The following is a 23,277-nucleotide window of genomic DNA, read 5'->3' on the forward strand; positions in this document are numbered from 1 at the left end:
GTGGACTGTTCTTTCATTTTGTCCAGCTTTTTTTTTTTTCCTCAGAGAAAGGCAGGATTGTCTCTGAAAGTCTGTGTATGGAGAAGACATACACATAGATTTGTTTGCAGTGAATACTGTTTATGAAATGTAATTATTTTGCAAAGAGGCATGATATTTTTAAAAGAGCACTAAGCTGATATGAAGCTCCATTTAATTTTTGTACATTGAGCTGTAAACAGCTTTAAGGAAATTAACATTGGTTTTATTTTTCAGGTGATTATTGCCTACAGATAAGCTACTCTTTAAAACTTTAGTGATTTTTATAGGGTTTGGGAGGCTGTTCTATGTGGGGTTTTTTTTGGAACAAATAGGAATAGAATAATTTAAATATTTTATAAAAAGTAATTACCATGTTACAGAGCCTGAAAAGTAAGATAGTTCAAATACCTATGCAGTGCTAAGAGGCCACTATAAATGACTGTGACTATGACTATTTGCATCCAGTTTTAATTTTTGGAAGATTTCTAAAATGACATAGGTTTTTCTTACTCCAGTTGTTGCAAAACTTCTTAGTCTCCTATTCTAAGGAACTGTGTTTTATTAGTCTAGCTGCAGAACTCAGAAGCAAAAAAAAAGAACATAAATAATTAAAATTGAGCTTGAGAAGCCAAACTGCTAATGCTCTTATTTAAGTAGCTTGTAAACGGGCAATCTGTTTTAATCTGAATAGAGAAAAGTTTTACAGCAGCAGACCAGAGTGACTGGTTCACACTGGATTTGTACAGTACCAGCTAGAGGGTTGTCTCTAGTCCTCTGCCATTTCTGGGAGGGAGGCAGGGGAGAAGGAGAAGAGAGAAGAAAGACAAATAAGCTTTCTGGACAGAATTAAAGTCTGTGGCTCTCTTCCTTCACTTCTTCAAGGAACTGAGCACTTAAAAAGCAAATGTCCTCAGTTAAATGCTTGAAGGATGAGGTCTGTGACAAACACTAAGAGTAAAAGACTGCCAGTACACTGGAGCCCCAGCTCCATTTCTCCATCCTTCCATGCATGTCATTAGGAAGGTATTTATATATGCATTCTCAGCTTAGTTACCCAAACAGTTGCAACTTGAAGGCTACAGCTGGGTGGAGGTTTGCAGGTGTAATTGCATCCCTGCACTGCAAGCCAAAAGCACACAGAAATTTTGCTCTGTAGGCTCTTATTCCTACCTGCTGCTCTGAAACCTTTTCCACAGCTCTGGTAGTGCGAGTCTTACCTGTACTTGCATTACCAGAGCTGTGGAAAAGGTCCACAAAACTGTTAATCCCTCCAAGACCGGACACAAAGTCAACTAACCCTATGAGCCATGCTGGGAGAAAATTCCACTCATCTGTATCAGTCTTTCTTTAGTCCAGCTGAGTTACACACAGGGAAAATTGCTGGCAGAGGCAAATTCTGCAAGTGGTTTTTAGCTGCAGGCCTGCCTGCAGCTGGGGTGCCAGGTCACCCAGAGCTTTGGCTGCTCTGAGCAGAGGGTGAGTTCACTGCTTTCAGAGGTAACTGTGCATTGCTTGAGGTTGTGTTGCGTTTTGGGATCAGCTGTCTGTGAGCCAGCTGACAGGTGTGTGGGGAAAGGACCACAGGGGGAGCTGCATGTCTTCACTCAGAGGGGAACTTTACCCTTGAGATGAGGTTGCTCCTCTTCAATCAAGCCTGCATATGCTATTGGATGGATCAGTGATTGTATCTGAAATTGTATGTGTATATGTATGTGTATATATGTATAGATGTGTGTATATGTGTGTGTTGAGCTTGGTGTGTTATGACTCTCTTGCTTCTTGCCAGGCTTTTATGGCTTTCAAGTGTGTGTGGTGGAAGAAAATGCCACCAAGACCCCTGTCCTTTAGCAGTCTCAGAGAAATTAAGGCAGCATTGAAGCTGTAAGAGGACAACACTTACACTAGAAGTAAGGTTTCCCTTGGGTTTCCCTGCCAAATGATCCTCTTCAGACAGGAATAGAAAGCAGATATTTAATTATAGTTCTAGGTTTCTTTATCATCCATCACCTGTGCTTGCAAATAATGATATACAAGAAGGCAGTAGCTAGTAATGATTAATCTAAATCATCTGTTAACACTCAGACCCATCTTTTTATGAGCCAAGAAGGTCAAATAGGGATGCATCTTTATTTTCAGCCTCTCACATAGCCACATCCCATCAGTTTCAAGGATGCTTTCCTTGTTACACATTGTGTCAAAGGCTGTTTTGGGGACTGTGAGAAGGCTATGACAGTCAGGGATATGAAGGCCACCTAATTCATACTTTCCACTTGCAACTTTTTGGAAGAATCTCTCAAAGAAATGTATGTGGTTAACATCTGGCTACACTTAACATGCAAAGCCAGCAAACAGCAGTCTCTGGCAGTTTGCAGCTCCTGCTGATCCTCAGTCTCAGATGTGCCTCTGTCTATCAACTTTACCTGGATCAGACATAAGCTGTCATACCTCAAGGCCAGCTTGGCTTGCCTGTCTGCTTCATTATTGACCCATGTACAATTTTGCACTCTTCTGATGGCTTTTGTTCTGTTAAGGTGTATTTCATGGGTCCCTGTCTCTATCCTTTGCATATTTCAAAGCACAGGGCTTCATTGTGCAGAAACTGGGATAAGTGCCCAGGACTGCCCAAGATGCTGGTGCAGAAACAACATCATGCTCAGAAGGAACTGACCCCTGCAAGCTGTGTCAGGGTTTGTGCTGGGGCAGTGGGGCAGCACTCCTTATCATGATATTGTTCACTGAGACTCTTTATTTTGACTGTTCTGCTTTGAAGCAGTGATATTAGGACTTGGTCTATCTCTCCAAAACTGAGAAATTAATCTTTGACCCGGCTTGTGAATTGAATGAAGCCACAGACAAGTTGCTAGAGTTGCCACCTCTGTGGTGTGTGGGAGAATTGAGAAGGGATGGGAAAGGAGAAGTAGCTGGTGACAGCACTAGGCTGATTAGGCTGATGCTATTGTTTGTCTGCAGGCTTCTTCAGAGGGTCTAGGGAAGCCCCATGCTGACAGCATCACTGAAGCTGCTGAGGGACTGACTCTACCAGAGTCATCAGAGTCTGTCTCTTGGGGAACAAGTGTGGATTCTCCTTAAAACCCTTGATGCTTCCTTTTCTGTCTTTTGCATATATTCTTTACAGAATAATCACAAGAAACACCATAGCAAGTGCATTAACTGTGAAAGAATCAGGGATTGGCTTGGGGACACACCATTAAATCATAACAACTAATCAGTCTCTGAATAGGGAGTCTGCATTTCCCAGGGCAAAACCAAAACAACTCCTGTGCACAATGCAGAAAGAGGGAGCTGGAAGGAACTGTCATCTTGTTCAGGGTGGGATTTTTCTCCTGGCTTTTGCTCCTCAAAAGAAGGAAAGTAGTATGTTCTCCAGAGAGAGGGTGAGCAAGGGTGAGGGGGCTCTCCCCTGCCCTCCCCAAGGCCTCCCATAGGTGTGGAGCTGTCCCATGGCCATGCTCCAGATAGCAGCCGAAGGCAAGCCACAACTTTTGTCCTTCAACTGGAATGGCTCTGTTATAATCACAAATGGTTGAGGAGCAGTTTGTCATAGGACGAGAGATGTTATGTGAAAGGATGGCTGTGTGCTTGGATCATGTGCTCTGGCATGCATTGAGTATCACCCTCCCTGCCACACTGCGTGCTCAGGAGCAGAGCTCTTTTGGCTGCATTTGAAAGCTATAGCAAGGTGTAAGAAATAGCTCTGTTCCTGCAACCTGAACCAGAATATTTTGAAAACCAAAGCCTCCAGCTTCTCCCCCACCTCTGATACCTACATCTTTTTGTCTGTGGTATTTTGGTATATTGCCTGTCTGTAAATCCTGTGGAATTCAGTGGGTGAGAAAACTGCTTAGAAGTTGGAACAATTTTGAACCTAGCATGCACAAGCATTTTGAATTATCTTCTTAACAGAAAACAGATTCAGCAAAGTCCAAATCTTGAAAATATCCAGAAGTTATAAAGAAAAAGAGCAGATGAGACTACCAGTAAAATAACAATTATTTTTTTCTGCAAGTCTGTTATTTCCTGAGACTGTATCCTGTGTGGTGGGTGTGGGTCAGACTCTCCTTGTCAAGAAGCTTAAATGGTTTAAGTGTAAACTTGACAATGCTGATGGTATCAGTGTGTTGGGGCTGATGAGCTGAGGGCAGTGTAAGTGGGGGATGGTTTCAGATTCCCCAGCCTGGAAAGAGAAGCGAGACATGGCTTGTTGCTAGCTGCAGATTTCCTCGTGTAGGTCACAGAGGAGAATACACCTGTCTCCCATTTGTGTCTAACATAATTGCTGATATGGTTACAATTTTCCCATGACAGGGATTGGGACCGTCTGGTGTGCTCCTGATTACAAGACATCCAAAACTTTATATTTGTTTTCTTGACCATATTTTATTTTATATATATTTAACAATTGTAACTATACAATTATATTTTTTTCTCTTTGTCGTCTTCTACCTCTATCCATTGTAATGCTGTGATACTCCGCAGCTTTCCCTCTGCTGTGGGAAAATCTCCTTTCTCCTATTCAGGAAGTGAAAACTCAGAAGCTTTCATCATCTAACTCTATCTTGAGAATGGAAAGAGATGAATACCTGTGTCATCAGCCAAAATCCTTCCAGTGCTCAGTGAGGGCGCTGTACTATTGTAATGTCAACTGTCATTACCAGCTACTGAGGAAGGCTTGAGTTTTAAAAATCTTAGCAAGATTTAGGTCTCAAGCACCTGAGATGAAGCAGAGATCTTTGCATTCAGCCACCTCCAAATCTGGCTGGATTTCACTATACAATGTAATGCCAGGCTACAGCACCATACTCAGCTGCAAGAGGGCTGGGGTGGGCTCGCAGAGATTAAAATACCATGAGTTATGAAGGGCAGAGAGAAGGCATATTTTTGCCTTGCCTAAGGAAGGTTAAGCTCTTCTTGTGCAATTCAGAAAACACAGATTTTGTTCCCTGCCCTGCCACAAATGCCCTCTTTGATCTTGGGTAAATCAGCCAGTTGAAGGCAAAGTCTAAGGCATATCAGCCTTAGCTGCTGATCTGTAGATGAGACACAGATCCTGCTTGCAGTGGGAGAGTTTGCAAAGATAAATAGCCACGAGGTGTTCATGTACCATATTGCTGGGGAGCTGTATAAATATCTTGGTGTACAGTGACTGACCTAGTTACAGACAGTGGCCTTTTCCAGGCAGACATTTAATGCCAAGAAACTCACTGTTTGGGTTCAGTTGCTTAAATGTCACTTGTCTGTGCTGACTGCAGGTCATAGGAGGAGCACCATCGCTTCTGCCTTGTGTTTCCCATAGACTCGTGCTTTTTGTCAAGGGCTGTACCTGCCCTTGGCCTGTGTCAGTCATGTGCTCTATGCCTTTGGCTTTCCCAGTCACGTCTGCATGCTACTGGCTCTTCAAAGGCAGTGAATCAGGAGATGGAAAGGATGAACAGGAGTTGCAAGAAAGCCTCAGATACAACCCTTTCTGAGAGACATCTCCTTCTTCCAGACATAACAGGCCTGTTGTCAGGATGGGGCATTTGGAGGACATTGGGAAAGGCAGTCCGGAGACCGGCTGGAAATAACTGTTGGGTCTTTGCCACTGAACCAGAAAGGGAAAGGTAGAGACACTTGCAGCCTCTGTTCCTCCCATTTTTCTTCATGTGAGGTCTTCATCTTCCAGTGTTTGAAGCTTTGTGGTCTGAGCTGGAAAGGTAAGCATTTCAGCTGGGGCTGCAAGAGGTTCACCTCCTTTGAGGAAAGGACACAGTCATTAACTAGGTACATTTCTTCCTTGTGTTCATGCTTCCACCAGCCTACACTGACCTTCCTTGAACTGATGAGTCCCTGGTTCCAGATACCATTGGAAAAAATGAAGTAGCTTCAGTAGAGCTCACTGGAAGAAAAAGACTTCAGTTCTTTTTTTTAGAAAAAAAATGAGAAGAGGTTTGATTAAACAAATAAAATCACGATCACATTCATTTTAATGACATTTCCCCTAGAAAGACAATTCAAAATTTATGGGCTTTGTAATTTGAAATATTTACTTAGGGAAATTTCAAAACAAGATCACACTCTCTGTTGCAGTACCATCAGAGTATTGTTTGACATAAAAAATAAAATTAAAGATTTCAGTTAATGCTAAATAGCATACACCCTCTTTGACTTAAGGACACTAATAACATACTATTATAACTATTTTAGAATATATACATGTTATTTCTCACAGCCTTTTTCACTGAAAATGGTGAAATAATCTAAAATTAAAAAAAGGATTTTAATTCTAAATGAAATTTTGAAATTCTCAATTTAATTTCTCTTCAGAATCTTTATTCCATGTGAAATTTCAAAAGCTATCTAAATGAGAACAACTTCCCCTAACACATACACAAACATATTCCCAAACATTGATATTGTTCACATGATGGCAATTCAGTTTGGCAGCCAGCTCTGCTGGTGGAGTCTGGAACTATACCATGCCTACCCCACCACTCTTAGGTCTATGTATTCTAGTGAATACTGCAGAAAAGAGCAACATTATCCCAAATGTACTATTTCCAGTGATGAGCAATACAGGTGAGAAAATCAGAATTGTGCAGAGGACACGATTTGGTGGCATAACAGTGGGATGTTGGTTCTAACCCCTTTCCTTTGCATGTTGGTCTGAATACCTCATGGGGCTGAGGTTTGGCTCTTCAATGAATTTCACTTTACTGTGGTTACAGTTGCACATGTATCTTCTGGATAGTGTTGGCTGAGGAAGTAGATGTATTCAGTCACCAATTCTGTTCTCAGTTATTCTACTGACGTCTGTCAAATGACTCTAGATTTATACCAGTGTAACTGAGAACAGAAGCTGGCCCAAAGTCAAGAACAGTCTCTCCTCTTCTCTGGCCCAGAACAAGCTGTTCAAGTCATAATTGCCAGGCCAAACCCTCAAGGGGAATGGACCCAGATTCTGGTTCGGTTCAGACACATGGTTTCTTTGCCTTGCTTTCTAGTGCAGTGATCAAAGACCTGATGCTGGAATAGCTGAGGTCACCTTGTTCTATGCTAGTTATTTCTGCCAGTGTTTGGGATTTTCACCCTAAGCTGGAAAGATCCACTTCATCTTCCATCTGCTGTGGTGGGCGTTTGTATTTCAGTAAAGTGGTTTCCCTTTCCCCAAGCAATAGAATTCACTTTGGTTTCCCTTTATGACTACAAAGAATTGGTAAAAGTGATCTTGTTGGATGAGGGAAACAGAGGCTTGTGCTAATAGATTTAATTTTATGTCCACCTCAATTTAGAAATTGCCTTTCTTGACAGTTCAGGGAAATGCGGTTTGAGTGCTACTGCCTCTCTCGGAGGCAGCTCCCCTGCTTGTTGAGGGTGTTGTGGTCCTCCCCCGGGTCCATATGTTAACTCCCTGACACCTTTTTGTTTGTTTTCCCAAATGCACAATGAATCCATCAGTGCAGTGATCACTGACCAGCAGCAGCACGCTCTGTACTCATTCATGTGCTGATCACTGCTGCCATGAAGGATTTTCCGGCAATATCCAAGGGACCTCACTGAGCCGGCCCCACTCGGGCTAGGGAGGAGCTGCCATCGGCTGGGAGCGCTGTCTCAGCTTGATGACACAAAGCTGAAGAGACCTTTTTCCATTCAGAGCTCTCATCTGATCATGAAGTCCTGTGTGTGCCATAAACAAATATGAACCTATGCAAAAAAGTCATCAATTCATTAGGGATTCTCCTATTTCCCATGGTAAGGAGCATTAACTATTCATTGTCATTATGAGCCCCTGGAAAGTTAAAGCAGCATGTGTAGAAGTAGAGCATGCTGCTGAATAAATGTCAGCCAGCAGTCACCACAGGGCTCTGAGTTTTGAGCTGGAGCCGTGGATGGATGCCACAGAGAGAGCGCCACATGTCGAAACCAGCTCACAAAGATTAAAAAATAAATCTTTCCTCCTCTTCTCATTCTCATGGGTAATGCCGTGCTGCTGACTTCAGACTGCTATGCAACTCCCAGAGGGTGCTGCCAAAATGCCACTGTGATGTCTCATAGCATAACCCTTCAGCCAAATGCCAGCCCAGGGGGGTGGGGGAACCAACTGGCCCTTTACATATTGCAGCAGCAGTGATGTCATACGCTCCAGCCAAGTTTGCTGGTTTACCCAGCCCCTGTCTAGTGAAAAAAAAAGGCTGACATTCAGTCTGTGCCAGACCAGGAATAGTATCTGTAATTTAACCTCCTCATCACAACTTGCTAGGCACTTCAGAGAGACACTGAAAAAAGCCTCCTATTTAAAAGAGAGGGGAGGTTGGTTTCTAGATTTAACTGCTTGAAATCTGTGTTCATGCAAACTTTTTCAGCAGCTCGTATCAGATGATGCCTATCACTAGCACCTCACACATTTCTCAGGATTTCCCAGCAGTTTCAGATGCTCAGCAATGCCTTCCTTTTTCTTTAACATAGACTAAATTCAGACATCCTTAAATGTTTGAACTAGCTGAATCCTGACCTAAGCTCAAATACCGCACCTTGCTTGTTAGTGGCCATATTGTCCAAAAAGGGAAAGAAATGGGACTTTACCAGGTTATTAAACCAGTCAGGAAGAGCTTCTTTGCCTAAGAAGTTGTTATCATATTTCTACAAGGAGCAGCTACATCAGTACAGTGCTGCTGTTTCCATCCTGTCCCAGTAATGGTCTGCACCTTGAATACTTGGTGCAGATACAGCTTTTCCAGCTTGAAACATTACACTTTACAAGCACTCCTATTATGTCCAGGCAAGACAAGGATTGTCACAAGGGTTTCAGAGGCAGTGGCAGTCACTATTCTTTCCTTCATCAGTGGCGCCGAGTTGTTTTTGTAACTGTGACTACTCCATCTAGGAAAATAATTGCTGAGATTACATCATGATCTCCATGCTTATAGTTACTCTACTCACTTTTCAGCTAAAGTTCTCAGTTTACAAGGGACAATATATTTCTCCAGACCTCTGTCCATGAGATCTGAAAGCCAAGATTCCTCCTAGTTCAGGCTCCACCACCACTAAGTACTGATAAACATTGTGCTACTGGAATGTAGTCAGCAGCCCTGTTAATGAGTGAGACAGAACTTAATCACCATCTCCCATGTCTGTGTTGGCTTCGCACAGTTAAGAGTACCACAGAAGCAGTAAAATTGTAATTTAACCTCTGAGCAAAGAGAGAACTGACTGTACATCTCTGGAGTGAGGATACCCTTTTACATCTGGCTGTAACCAGATGTAGCACTGCTTGTTGTTTGCTTGCTTTTCCTTTAGTTTAACTCTTTTCTAACCCACACATCTTGGACAACAAAAAGCTGTGATTGGTACAGGCTTATCACTAAACACACAACTGCCATTCCTCAGGTGAGGTGCAGGACAGAATCGCAGTGGGTGATTGCCACTTTTGCCAGTAGGTTTTGAATATCACGAGCTGACTCAAAAGTTTCCTTTGAGAAGACTGTGCTATCTGCATTACCTCAGGGCCAGACAGTTCTCCTTGTAGGAAATTGATATATTCTTGCAAAGATTAGGCAAATTGGCCTGAACCTTGGGGGTTTCCACAGCAGAAGAAGGGCAGCCATTCATGTTCACCATGGCTGAACTTTCCTTTAGCATCTCCAGTCTCTGGTTCATGCATGGAAGTAAAAAGATGTTTTGTTTACTGCCCCTTACCATGCCAGCTGTCCACCTTTCATCTCCTTTACCACGGGACAGTGAAAACCAAGGACTTTGAAACCTCAGCTGCTTTAGTTCCAAGTTGACCAGATTGACATCTGTATTTGTTGACAGTAGAAATCCATATACAGGTGGAGTGGAGGCGTATATTTTCCTCTCAGTCCCTCTGAAAGGGTGGCACAGCAGGGAAGAATTCTTCTTTTTAGCCTGGAGTCATCACCCAGACTTTGCAGAGGGCAGAATGCCAGGAAATCATTGCTCACTCAGCTGCCAGTCCCTGCTGGGGCTACCAGAGAGTGCTGGAGAATGTGACAGTTGTTTGCTAGGAGCCTGACTGCACTCCACAAGCTATCAAACCCAACAGGTATTTGGTTATTGTCACTCTGGGATGGACAGCTGTCTCTTTTTGTAAGAAATCCTATAAATCAGCCCTAGAATGTGGCTGATTTAAAAATGGGGGTGAACAAATGAACAGAACAATCCTCAGATCATGCAAACAAATACCTTTGTTTTCAAATTGCAGAGTTCACTTAGGATCAAAAAAATGCTGAAAGCCAGAGACATCCTGAGACACTACTTCTGTGGAATCTACATCACTGGACTATTTCTACCTCCTCACTAAATATGGTCAGAAAAGAAGCCAAATACAAGTATGAGAGTGAGTTCTAAAAACAAGAAGCAAAATTATAAGGCAGGTATGTACTTGTATTTCTCATTTATATAACAGTTAAGAATCAAAACCAGGAGCAGGATGACCTTTCATTTGTCTTCTCCTTTTTCTTGCTGCATTATACACAAAGATGTATGTCTGTGAGGGGAGTGAAACTCATGTTAGAAAAATCTTTGTACAAAGTGAGATGGAGAAGCTCCGTTAGGCTCATTTTATTTCTGGTGTTAATCTATTGTAGTTATGCATAAGTCATTGGAATTGCATGGCTGGAAGGATAGGATCTAAATTCACTATGATACTTGGAGTCTAAAAATAGGTTGGCTGAGATTCTTTTAAATAGAAAAGGAAGGTGAGGAGAGTTTTCATTTGGAGAAACAACTGAGCCAGAGTAATTCAGCTGATTAAACTCACTTCCTCTTACCTTTCGTACTTTGACCAGTACTGGTTCATCATAGAGAAAAACAGGTCCTTTCCAAGAGTTTCACTGAGATGGACCAAGGTGGAATCAGGGATTTGGACACCTGGAGAGGCTGGAATCTAGATCTGAATTTCATTGCTCAGTTCTACGAGCTGAATCAGTGGATTCAAGCTTGAGATGTAGATATCTTCTACTGTAGATGTGAACTGTGGTGTTTCAGCTCATCACAAGTTTGTAATGCCATTGTAAGGAGGAAATGGAGATACAGACCAGACTTTCGCTAAAGAGTTTTAGCCAGTTCTGGAGTATAAACTGAGACTCCCTGCAGTTAGTCAAAACTCTGCTCAAGCCCTTGAATGTGAGAATAATCATCTAAAGAATTTACAGAGAAACTGTGAGAAGTTCAGATGTAGAGATTTCAAGTACAGCCAAAGGGTCTATTTTGCTTTTACTTGTTCAATTAAAAGATTTCCCCATCCTGTGTTCAGACGGTAGATACACAAAAACCTCAGCACTGTGGGCCCTGACTATGTGTCATGCTCAGTCTGTGGTATCTTATAATTGTGTTGAATGGGTCTCCTTTAGTTCTCAGCAGTGCTGGAGCTGAAATCAAACGTTCCCTGTGCTGCTGCAGCGGGTCTGCTACAGTCCCCGGGGCGCTCCTGCCTTCTGCTGGCTAAGCTGATGTTAGCAGCCTCCTCAGTCCAACTGACCAGCACAACCCAACTGCATCCTGCTATGGGTGGCTAAATTGTACCTCAGCACTGTTTGTGGAACATGCACAGTAATGCTTTTAACCTGTAGTGCCATTCTGTTTTCTCAAACGAGGGTTGTGTTCATAGAAATTACCATGACAAAGCTGTGACAATTAAGTTTTATCAACTTTTCTTTCATTTTGGACTTAGTGTGCAATGATGTGCAACTTTTGTTACTAATTCTTCCTGGCAAAAATGGCTAACCTTCTTTTCTAAATGGATGCACAGCGCTTGGAAGCGTTTATGGCTGGAGGTATGGAAAGGGAACTACTTGAAATTTGTTGCTTATGTCCTTGTTTAAGAACTCAAGTAAAAATATGAGCTGTAAACACTTTTTTTAATGGCTGTTTCCAGAAGTTAAACTATCTACAGTGAGCTATTTGAATTGATCAAAATAACAGTGATTTTTCTTGTTGTTCATTGTGTTGCTAGCATCACAAAATTAGTCAGTGACTGATATATCTGGAAAATACTCTCTGTCTATTAGTGTTAATATAGAAAAATGGTAATTTATAATTTTTGGCTTTGCAGAGAAGAAAGTTTCCTTCAGTTATTCTGTAAGATGAGTCAGCGTGCAGCAGCACCAGCTGGAAGAATGGCTTTGTGCTTGTGAATTGCAAACAGCTGGATCTGCCTCACAAAGTCACCTGCCTATTCAACATCTGAAATTAATCCTTTGGATACTTCACCCATGACTCTCATGAACAATGCAGGGAAATAAGAAACATACAGAAGGACACAGTGATTCCTCAAGTATTGGGAGTCTCCTGGATGACACAGACAGAGAAGTGAGCAGCCTCACAGATCGGGCTTTCAAAAGTTTGTGTGTAGCAGAACTCGAAGACCCTTACAATGAACCAGAACTTTCAATTTCACCCGACTTTGCTCTCCAGTTGTCTGCTAAAATTCACTCAGGGACATTAAACCATGACATCAAGAAAAGCAATGTCTGTGACAAGCTAACAGCAAGAAACAATGAACATACAATATGGGCTTCTACATTCCAGCAGTTACCTAAGTGTGCTTCGGAGGAGAAGAGGATTGCTAAAAACAACGCCTTTGCCATGGAAAGGAAATTGAGCTTGCCAGTCCCTGGTCCAAGGAACAATAAGCATGTTTCAAAAGTGTCCTCATTGATTAAGACATTTGATAAGACTGCAGACCAAGGGTCAGGAAGTTCTCTGATAACAAATAAGCAGCCCATTAAGAATAGCTTTCAAAAATACAAAATAAATCAGGGCAATGATACTGCTTCCTGGGATGATACAGACATTTTAAGCATCCACAAGGAACTTTCTGAATTTTCTGAGGCTAGTCAAGGTAGCCACTGCCTCAGCGGCAAACACGAGCCACAGAGAAGACCTAATAAAATAGACCTGAGTTATGGGGACTCTGATGGTTATTATCCTGTGCTGATTGAGATGTCAAAAGTAGCCAAGTCAAATTTTTCCCATTCTTCTAAGAAGGCTTTAAAAAACAGAAACTTGAAAGTTAGTGAGCCAGCAAAAAAAGGTAGTTTTCTTCACAGTGAGAATAGTGCTTTTGAATCATGGAATGTTCATCATAAAAAAATGACAGAAAAGGAGGAATTTGTTGACATAAAAATGGAAAAGGAAGAATCACTTGTTAAAGGATCGCACACAGATGAACATAAATTGTCACCTGCCATGACCACTGTCACTAAGAAGAAAGATTTTCAGATGAAACCAACTCTACAAGAAGCTTCTTTCTCTCTCCGAGTTGTACCTCAGGGTCCCCTCCCTTTAGAAACCAAATTTCCTGTTGTTTTCCCTCCCACACCTCCACCTAGGAACCACGTACACCAGGGTCCCACTCGGCCACCCCCCGCCCCACCAGCTCTTCCTCTCCCACCCCCCTCCCGGCCCGCCCATCCCTCAACACCCCCTAGCCCTGAAGCCCCTCCTGTGCCACCACCCCCAGTGCCCGCTCGACTTTCCCCCACTGCCTTGTCCCAAGCCTCTGTGTCACCCCAGTCTGTGTCCTATAGGATGGTTTCACCCTCACTCAGATTTGAGACACCCAGTCCACCTCCACCGAAACCCCAGGCCACCTTTACTGAGGAGGAATCCCACAGCCCCCAGCTGGGCAATGCCTGCCCACCCTGGAGGAGACAGAGGGCTACAGAAAGGGCAGCAGGGAAGAAACAGGCGGCAAAGGAGAAGGTCACAGACAGCCACAGGACCTCATTGTCTGAAAAGGTGGCTGCTGCTGACCCTGGTCTGCATGTGACTCCTCTGGCTAAACAGGCAAACTCCCCCGGATCCATCAGTCCCTCTTTCAACATCAGCGAACTCCTAACACCTGTCATACCACCGAAACAGGAGGTGGACACTGTTGAAAGGGAGCTGATCCCACTGACACCTCCTCCCACAGAGAGCACGGCCTCAAGAGACCATGAGGAGAGCACCTTAGACGATTACAGGTCTTGGGATAGTTGCAGGTTGACAGCATCCAGTCTGTTATTTAACTTAAAGGATGTGCGCAAACGTGTAAAAAGCATTTATACCCCTTCTCCCCTGTTAAGGGCCTTGGAAGAGAAAAATAAAACCAGGGAAAATATGCAGGAGAGTACAAAAATGGATGCCTCATTCTCAACTTCGCATGACAAAAGTGAGAAAAATATTACAGAGAAAGATGAATTGAGTGATATAGCCTATGTATTGTCTAGCAGTGTTCATGAAAACGACAATAAAACCAATTTAACTGGACACTTCACAGGCAATTATCTGACTTTGAGTTCACCCCAGACAACAGATGACCTTCCATTTTACGAAACTGGAGACAGCATGAAGCAAGACAATTCAAAACACCAAGATCTGGTCAAAAACACAGGGGATAATGAAAATTTCCCCTCATTCAGACATGAATCAAATGAACTTGACTTAGGAAAACATCAGCAGTATACTGCACAGAGACCATTCAATAGAGACAATGCAGATACAAAAGCTGGGCAGCCCATGCAAAATCACAATGTGCAGGGTGAGGAAAATGAAAGACAAGCTGCTATTCAGAATGAAAATTTTGCCTTCAAAACACTCCTAAACCAACTCACACCAGAAGAAGATGAGCCTTACAGTGGCACCCAAACCAACATTGTGGTACCTGGCCATGAAGCACGAGGCAAAAGAAGCACTAGTTCCTCAGAGCAATCCTTCGTCTCCACAGTGGAGCAGCCACTTCAGGAAGAGACATTTCTGCCAGTGCCCCTGATGGAGCAGACGTGCCTCCAAGAAAGCCAGAGGACTGACAGTGAAACGGGTTCAGGAAGTAAGAAAAGGCACAAGGAGAGAGGGAAAGAGGTTGGGGAAGATGAACTGCAATATTGTGCTTGTATCAGCCCTGGTACTGATGCAGCAGAGAAGAGGGAGGGAAGTGTTACTGGAAATGAACAGAGGAGCTTGATGAAAGAGAAACTAGGGAGAGAGAAAAGGGAAGAGGCCAACAGCACAAATTCTGTGTCTGACAGTATAAGAGACACGTCCATCTCCAGGTCTGAGGAACCACAAACACCATCATCTTCAAGCTCAACCAAACCCAGTCTGTTTATGATTAAAGATAACACATTCAGGTCGCCTCAGGTAATAAGGGCTGTCAAGCTGCCCCTACTCCGGTCATTTTCCCTGGATGATTCAGTGAGCAGCAGTTATAAGGAAATGGAACGTAAGTTTATGTCCCCAGCAGTTTACAACAAGCAGCACCGAAACATGTTGCACGCCCAGGAGGTTGGCTGGTGGGCATCAAGACACAGAGGGCAGCAGAACGTGAGAGATGGAGCAACTGACAGAGAAAAAGAAGCCAGTGAGTCTGGATCTACTTCAGTAACAGTGGATCCCAGCCTTCTGGAAAATACAGAGAGCTTTCCATTTGGAAAACTGACAGAAGAAGATGAAAAGACTTGTGTGTTGTTAAATAAATTTGGGAAAATGGATGAGGAAAGTGTCTGTAGAAGTAAAAAGAAGCCTACAAAGGCAAGACACAGCTTAGCACAGCCAATTATATGTCTGGAAAATGACCAAGCACAAAACAACCCCAGCTATCCTGCAGAAACAAAGACAAATTACTTTAAGAATCATCATTTATCTAACCGCAAAGGGGGCTCTTGTGCAAAAAAAATAATCACAAGGCAGACAATTTCCCCTGTGACTGGCTCCATATTAGAGGACCACACATGTTCTTCTGTATCCAATGACACTTTAGAGGATATCCTGCACACAGAAGGTGCACCTTTGTTAGACAATCTTTCACGCCCTGCTGTTAGAAGCCCCAGGTCAGGAAACACAATGCACTCTCTTGCTGCCAGTTCATCGTCAGATAAACCAACTATTTCTGGCCTTAGAGAGACAGAGGATGTTACAAATCCTGCCTTGTTGAACATGGCATTAGAGAGGCAAGTGTATATGCCTGCAGAAGAGATAATCGATTCGGCACAGAGGAATCTACTTTTGGATGTTGCAGGGGAAGATGGGAGACTGGAGCCCAGGGGACTTGGTGGGAGACCAGCAGGCAAGCCACCCACTGTGCCACCAAAAACAGAAAAGGCTCTGCGTCGGGCTAAAAAGCTGGCAAACAAGAGGAAAAAGGTGCAAGAGCAGCAGAAAAATCATCAGACTGAGCATGCAGGTGCTGTGGGGAGAAAGCCTACTCATTCTGGAGAGACAACAGTATCTGCTTCACCCTCAGTATATTCTCCCCTTCATCCTCCCCTCCACTCAACTTTTACTCCCACAGAAAACGCTCCTGGGAAATCTAGACTTGCACCAGCAGCAAGCTCTTCACCCTCTTCCACCCAGCGGAAACTCCTCCAGGACCCTGACTCCGGTCAGTACTATGTAGTCGATTTACCAGCCGAAGTTAATGTAAAGACATTTTATGACCCAGAAACAGGTAAATATGTTCAAGTCTCAGTCCCTTCCTTGGAACAGAACTTACACCAGTCCACCTCTTCAGAAATGAGGAATTGTCCCTATGCCTCCTACCCTAGAGTGCTGCCTTTACCAGCCTCATCAGTGGCTGTGCTGAAATCACCTTCTCAGCTCTCTGAACCCGCCTGGTCAGTGTCTGCTGCACCAGAACCAGCTGAACTATCTGAAGATGGCCAGCAGGACTACAGATACACTGAGTCTGTGGATACTCAGCCCGAAACTGAACCAGCCTCCTACTCCTACCATCAAGATGCTGGAGAAACTCAAGTTTACTTAGGAAAGGATGTGAGCCCAACCCAAAATACTAGCATTGTCACCCTCACCAATATAGATGATTTTGCTGCTGAAGGAGTATCTTGAAAACTGAAGAAACAAAACATGCCAGCTAGTGTTTTTAAGAACTGTTTGGACAGACACATGCACACAAATGCACATGCAGATTTGATATTTGTACAACACTTTGTCTGAGTCTCATTGTGGTTTGAGTGAGAAAGGAAAAGAAAGCTGTTCATGTTGAAAGATGCAAAGTAATGACCACTCTGAAGAAAGGAGAAATTGAGTAAGAACCAAATTATCAGTGAGATGAAGGGGCAATGCCAGCTAGACAAATACATGTGACAATGTAAAGCCACTGCTTGCTGCTGCTGCTGCTTTGTCATTAAGAAGGCTGGGATAGCCAAAGCAAGTGTCCTGTTGCCCAGATGTGTTGCATGATACATGACACTAAATAAAACCTATGAGACCATCCTATGCATCCTATGAGACCTAGAACTGACGCTGCATCTACTGAACTTTCCTCACTCACTGCCTTTGAACTATATTGACAGGTAGAAAGTATGTGGCTACAAACATGCCATATATGCAAGATCCATTTTTTGCACACTTTGATTGCCCTGATGTCATTGACAAGAAGATTGTATACCGGATGCATGATACAGCAGCCATGTAAAGAAAAAACGCTTTTAAACAACCAGAATACAGTTGCAGCTGCTCCAGACTTCCCATATACTTTTGCAGTGCCCACTAATATGCTGCTGAATTCTTTATATTTCTTGATAACATCCAAATAGGTTTCCCCAGAGTCAGGGTTTATTTATAATGCAACTTAAAACTTCAGGTTATCTTGATACTTGGCCTGAAATATTTTGGTGAGGAGCAAGGTAGAATGAAATCCCACAACAGTATTTAATTGTTCATTAGGACAAGAAGTTCTTAGCTATTGTAATTGAAATGTGTTTTGTTTTGTTTTCAGGCTCCCACTGAAACATGGCATTAACTTTTAAAACCTGAAAAATGTACCTAAGTTTGATCTTGTGAATTCTGTGATTTAATACAAACAAACAAACAACATATACAGAACATCCAAAGTATTAATTTCTAGAAAAGTGCTTCTTTGAATTATCACTTTTCTTTGAAAATCTGTATGAAAATATCACTAATCCTTGCATAAGCTCTTTTTTATCATCATAATTAATGAGGAAACCAAGGTGAAAAAATGGGAAAAATTGAATGTATTGTGCCTGCTTGTAAATATCTGTATTTGGAGTATTGGCTTAATTTTTTCTGTGTCTTTTTCATACTGTTTTCCCCAGTTATCACTGAAGTGCAGAAGCTCTAAGGAAGAATTATACCAGTGACTTTCAGCCTGATTCACATCTTAGGCAATTTTTACAGGATTTTTTTCAGTGAAGCAGCTCTTGACTTCCTGAAAAGAAAGGGATGAATCAGGCTTTTTGTTAATGAATACAGTGTGGAGACAGGACACAGGTACTGCTCCACTCTCCCAGTGTTAATATTTATCACAGAGTTTTCCTTCAGAAATTTTCCCAGGACTGAAGCCTCTCTTGGGACACAGACCCACTACGTGGTTTTTCTCCTTCCTTAACCTGAATTCAGCTCTCAGTCTTCCTCCATCCCTGACAAGAGCCATGTGTTCACAACCTGTCCTGGTCCCCCCAGACAGTTCCTTTCTTCAGTGCCACTTACTGAGACATTTCTCTTAGGCAAACACATCACTTCATTGATTACAGTGGGGATTTAGCCTTTAATGATTTTCTATGGTTGATTTCACCTATTACACATTTTGTGATTTGGTAGGTTTGATTGCAGCAGAGGTGTGGGTTGGAAATGAAGAAGCTTGTACTGGTATGTTTGAGTTTTAGGCATATTCAGCCAAATGCCCACATTTGAATAAACATTTATTGTTCAGTTTTCTCCCCCAGAAAATTTTCATCACCTGACTGAATAAAGCTCTGAACAACCTGGGGTGTCCTCAGAGCTGACCCTCCTTGACCAGGAGGTTCACCCAGAGATCTCCTGAGATCTTCTGCAGCCTGAATTATCCTGTGATCCTGTTCTGAAAACATTAAAATTTAAATTAACTTTGACTTGGAACTCAGGAAATGCCCTTTCTCCCCTGAGAAAGGGCTCATTTTGAAAGAAAGGTTTTTAAGAAACCCTGAAAATTGAGAGTGTTTCAAGAATAAGAATTAATTCTCAAGTTGTTAAATTAAGGGAAGTGGCTCTCACTATAAATATTTTTTTTAGTCACCAATATTTCATAAACTGATGGTGCTATTCATGTTGCACTACTCTGTTGCTGTCACTCTATACAGCATAATGTCTATCCAGTATAGAGCAGCATCTCATCCACATGTTAAAATATAGATAAATAGATCCATTAGAGTTTTCCATGGTGCATTTAGACAAAACCTATGAAATCTTAAAGCCTACCAGAGTGCACAAGCCTTTTTTTTTTTTTTTGTATGTGTGTGTGTGTATGGTATTACAAATTTTAATGCCCTTAATGGCCACAAGTCAAGAAGCAGGCTCTCAGAGGACAGGATAAAAGCTTCCTTTCCAAGGGAAGACTATGGATATGAAGTATCTGTGCATAGATTAAAAAATGAATGGTAATTTGATGAGAAAAATTTATACATGTATTTAAAAAGGTCCCTTTTACTTCTTTAACTACCATTTATTTTGTAGACATGCACACTTCTGAACCCTTTTGTCAAGACTCTCCTAAAACTCTTATTGTGGAGAATGGGATGCTCCATTATAGTGCTTCCAGGTATGTGAGGAAGGCAGGGTGTATTTTTCTCTCTGCTGTTAAGGTGAACTGAACCATGGGCATTTAAAGAGGAGCCAGTCCTAACTTGGATACCAAATACATGTCAACTAGGACTTCTTCATTTCCATCAGCCCTTTCTGCTAGCTTCAGGGAGCTGCATTCACAGTGGACTGTGTCTCTGAACAGCTCCCAGAGGGGGTTTTGACCTAGAGAATTTGTAGCTAAATTGTTGTAGCAAGGTGAGGGTGTTCTCCAAGGTAACAAGTGACAGCACCTGAGGAAATTACCTGAGAGGTAATTTCCAGGAAGGTTTAGATGAGACACTAGGAAACATTTCTTCACTGTAAGGGTGCTCAGTCACTGGAATAAGCTGCCCAGGGAAGCAGTGGAATCACCATCCTTGGAGATGTTCAAAAGATGTGGTGAACACTTGATGCTAAGTTAACTGTTGGTCACAAGGATTTTAGAGGTCTTTTCCAACCTTAATGATTCTATGATTCTGTGAAATTAAACAAACGGGGGAGTTTTGAGAGTAAGGAAGTGGGTTTTGTCTTGTATCCAAAGCTTTCCGCACTTTGCCACAGGGCATGAGTGATATTAGAAAAGTATTGCTCTAGGTCCCAGCCTGGTGTTGAGCAGGAACCCATCAGCAAACCTGTCCCTGGCCTAGCCCATGCTGCTGGCCAACTTCTTGCTAGGCTGTGGGAGTGTGTGTGAACAAACACACCCATGCATCCACGTCGACAACCCTATATATAAATGTAATATACCTGTAAAACTGCCATTTGCATATCAGAAAGCAGTAATGCCTGTGATGGTGAGCACAAAATGTTTGTGTGTTAAAGGAAGACAAATGACACTTTTTCAAACAACAAATACTTTTTGTTCCTTGCCCTGTTGTGTTCGTGTTTGCTGGGGGGATGTTTTCCATTGCTGCTGCGGGAAACAGGGCTGAAGAGGTCAGTACTAGGCAGAGTGAGAGCTGTAAATTGACCCTTTTTTGGGGGGAGGGGTGCTATGGGAAACGTGCAATAGTCCTGAAAGCAGTTGTAGGAAAGCAGTATTTCGTGACAGTGACATTAAGTTGTAGGTGAAAGAGGTGTTGAGGCAAACCAAACCAAATTCTGCCTTGCCAGCAGACTGTGGTTAGGGCTAAAGAACACAGCAGGTTCTTGGTATGCACGGAAGCACAGCAGGCTGAAGGGAACAGGGCCATTGCTTTCACTGTTTTCTTCTCCTGCACGTGGCCTTTGTGCATGTTGCATTTCTTGGTGCCCTGAGGCTCCTTTACAGTGGTGATTCTTCCTTGGCAGGTGTGACTGAGGCCAAACCTGACTTAGTCTTTGGTTCTAGGGCCAGAACTGCCTCCCTCTGAATCTCCTCTCCTTGTGGAGTGACTGCAATGCCAACAGTCCAGCTGTCACACGGCAGACTGGGACTGCCATCCCACAGCCATGGCTCTGTCCCAGGGGCTTGAATTTCCTCATGGGAAATGCTGGATTTGTTTTAGAGAGTTTAGTTTAATTGAAATGGCCTACATGGATTTTTGTCAAGTCCTCCTTGGGAGTTCAGTGCCTTCCTAAGTCATCTGTCCAAGAAGATATTTGTTCCATCAATGCAACTGTATTTGCAAATAAGTAATTATTTATTAATTAATAAACAAAATAAATGGGACTTGTTTTATAATACTGGAATGACTTTTAGCCAGCTTTTTCATTGTAATTATGTGTCATTGTAATTCTATCTCCAGTTATGCTGGCAGAGAAAATTGAGAACAAGGAAATGTGTGTGTGTGTGTGTGTGTGTGTGTGGTATACAATTAAAAGATTTAGGAGATGACTGCATGCAGAGCTTCATCCCTCTTCCTCCCCTTCCTAAAGAGAGGGAGCAGGACACTGAGCAGAAGCACCTTTGGCCCACGACTCCTGCGATCATTCCCACCCTCTCTGTTATGCAAGGGCAGTGGTCTGTCTGGCCAGAGGACCATGGAGATATGGTGCCAGCACCCAGTTCAAAAGCACTGGGAGATGATCACCTTCTTGCCAGCACCCAGAGGACATCAGGGCTTTTGTACTCCCTGTGTCCCATCCACTTGGGGGAAGTTACCACGTGTGTAACTTGCTTTTTTTCACATTTCTCCTTATTTTCTCCTATATGTTGTGTTATGAAACACAGTGGAGACTCTTCTCAGAGTGATTTTGTCTTAGTCCTTGTCCAGACTGGCAATTTTATTTAGAATTGCTCTGCTTTGATCCCTGAGTAGCCAAGAAGTCCTTGCTGACAGTGGAAGTGCTACTGCAATATGAATATAACAGACCATAAAGAGAATAGTTGGCTGGTTATGTTTTTACCAGAAATACATTGACAGGTTTGCACATCTGTATTTGGGGGATATGCTGTTTCATTTCTGTGTAAATAAAAACTCTAAGTTTGATCCCTTCTCTCCCTGAAAAACAGCATCAGAAGCTGGTGATATTGCACATGATGGGTTACATGGGCTCTAGTGAATACATATAAATGTGTAATTTGGAGCAACTGGTGTACATCAGTCATTTTTATTAAAGAAACTCTGCTTCAAAGCCTTATAGAAGATAAAGAACATGGAACACTTGAGTAAATTTGACTTCAATGTGTTTGGGTTTTTTTTTTTTTTAATCCTCATTATAACAGCAGAGGTCAGTGATTAATTTATTTTGTGTTTAGGATGATTATTCTGGTCTTATGATGATCTCACATTTTACACTGTCCCCTGATACTAAATATAATCTTGCAATTACAGAGTTTAAATGGATAGGGAATGGCTTAAAATGACCTGTGGTCTTCCCTTGCTTCTTTTTGATATTCTCAAAGTTTTCATGATGTTGATTTCTCACATTAGATAGTCAAATCTTTGGTACTATATGGCCAATTAGAGACTTGCTTCTAATATGCTATCAAACATACTTAGAAAGCACCACTCCAAGAGTGCAGAAGAGAAATCATTTCTGTCCCAATTGACTAAAGCTCTGTGTTTTTATTAAAGCAGATTTAACTCAAGCCTTGGGGGAAGCAGCTTGCAGTGGTAAAAGAAAAGCACTTTCCTGTGTCCAAGTCCATATTGAATAAATTGAGGTCTGGGGTACTTTGAAAGAAGGAGAGAGGAAAGACTCTGTGAGAAGCAGGGACAATCTTTGAAATCCTTCTAGCAATGGAAAGAAGTGGGACTCCAGCAAAAAGTAAAAAGTGTTCAAAGCTGGAGCTGCACTTCGCAAAGCCAGGGCTTGTCAAAGGCAAGGTGCCTGACGGGCTTATTCTTCCCTATGCTGGCTTGGACTCCCTTGCCATGGAGCTCCCCAGTGTGTTCACACTCCTGCCCACTGGCATTCAGAGCCTCACCTTATCACAACTGTCCTTTTGCTTGCTTAAAACTGGCATGGGGAATGGCAGCATTAAGAGCACATGAAAATGGAAATGGAAATGTGCCAGCATTGTCAGTGTTGTCACTAACATAAAGCATTTCAGGTGAGCTTCTGAAGAAGGTGGCCTTCTTCAGAACCATTCTTACATTGACAGGGCAGAGATGACAGAGTCTGAGATAAACAATGATCTTTCTATTCCTAACACTGATAAGCTGCAGGGGATGAGAACTTGATCTGATCCAAGAGAAACTCGCTTTGCTTGCCCTGAGATTCCTGAAAGTCTGTTGGCAGAATCATTTTCTG

At 42.6% G+C, this 23,277-nt stretch overlaps 1 protein-coding gene across 14 annotated transcripts in view; it reads left to right on the forward strand.

The window, feature by feature from the left end:
- C6H10orf71 (chromosome 6 C10orf71 homolog) overlaps window positions 1-22,197 on the forward strand; it is a 49,692-nt gene extending 27,495 nt beyond the window's left edge. For 11 of the 14 annotated variants that reach the window (XM_038140452.1, XM_038140451.1, XM_038140443.1 and 8 more), the window contains 2 exons: window positions 10,241-10,412; window positions 12,092-22,197. In XM_038140452.1, coding sequence (XP_037996380.1) covers window positions 12,268-16,863 — 4,596 coding nt within the window. In that variant the 5' untranslated portion in view covers window positions 10,241-10,412; window positions 12,092-12,267 and the 3' untranslated portion in view covers window positions 16,864-22,197. Of the gene's footprint in view, window positions 1-5,530; window positions 5,736-6,266; window positions 6,598-6,624; window positions 10,082-10,240; window positions 10,413-12,091 lie in introns of those variants that run through there. The other 3 variants (XM_038140445.1, XM_038140446.1, XM_038140450.1) reach the window with 3 other exon arrangements.
- Window positions 22,198-23,277: the final 1,080 nt, after the last annotated feature.

Source organism: Motacilla alba, chromosome 6 (genome assembly GCF_015832195.1).
Source record: "Motacilla alba alba isolate MOTALB_02 chromosome 6, Motacilla_alba_V1.0_pri, whole genome shotgun sequence".
NCBI classification, from domain to species: domain Eukaryota; kingdom Metazoa; phylum Chordata; class Aves; order Passeriformes; family Motacillidae; genus Motacilla; species Motacilla alba.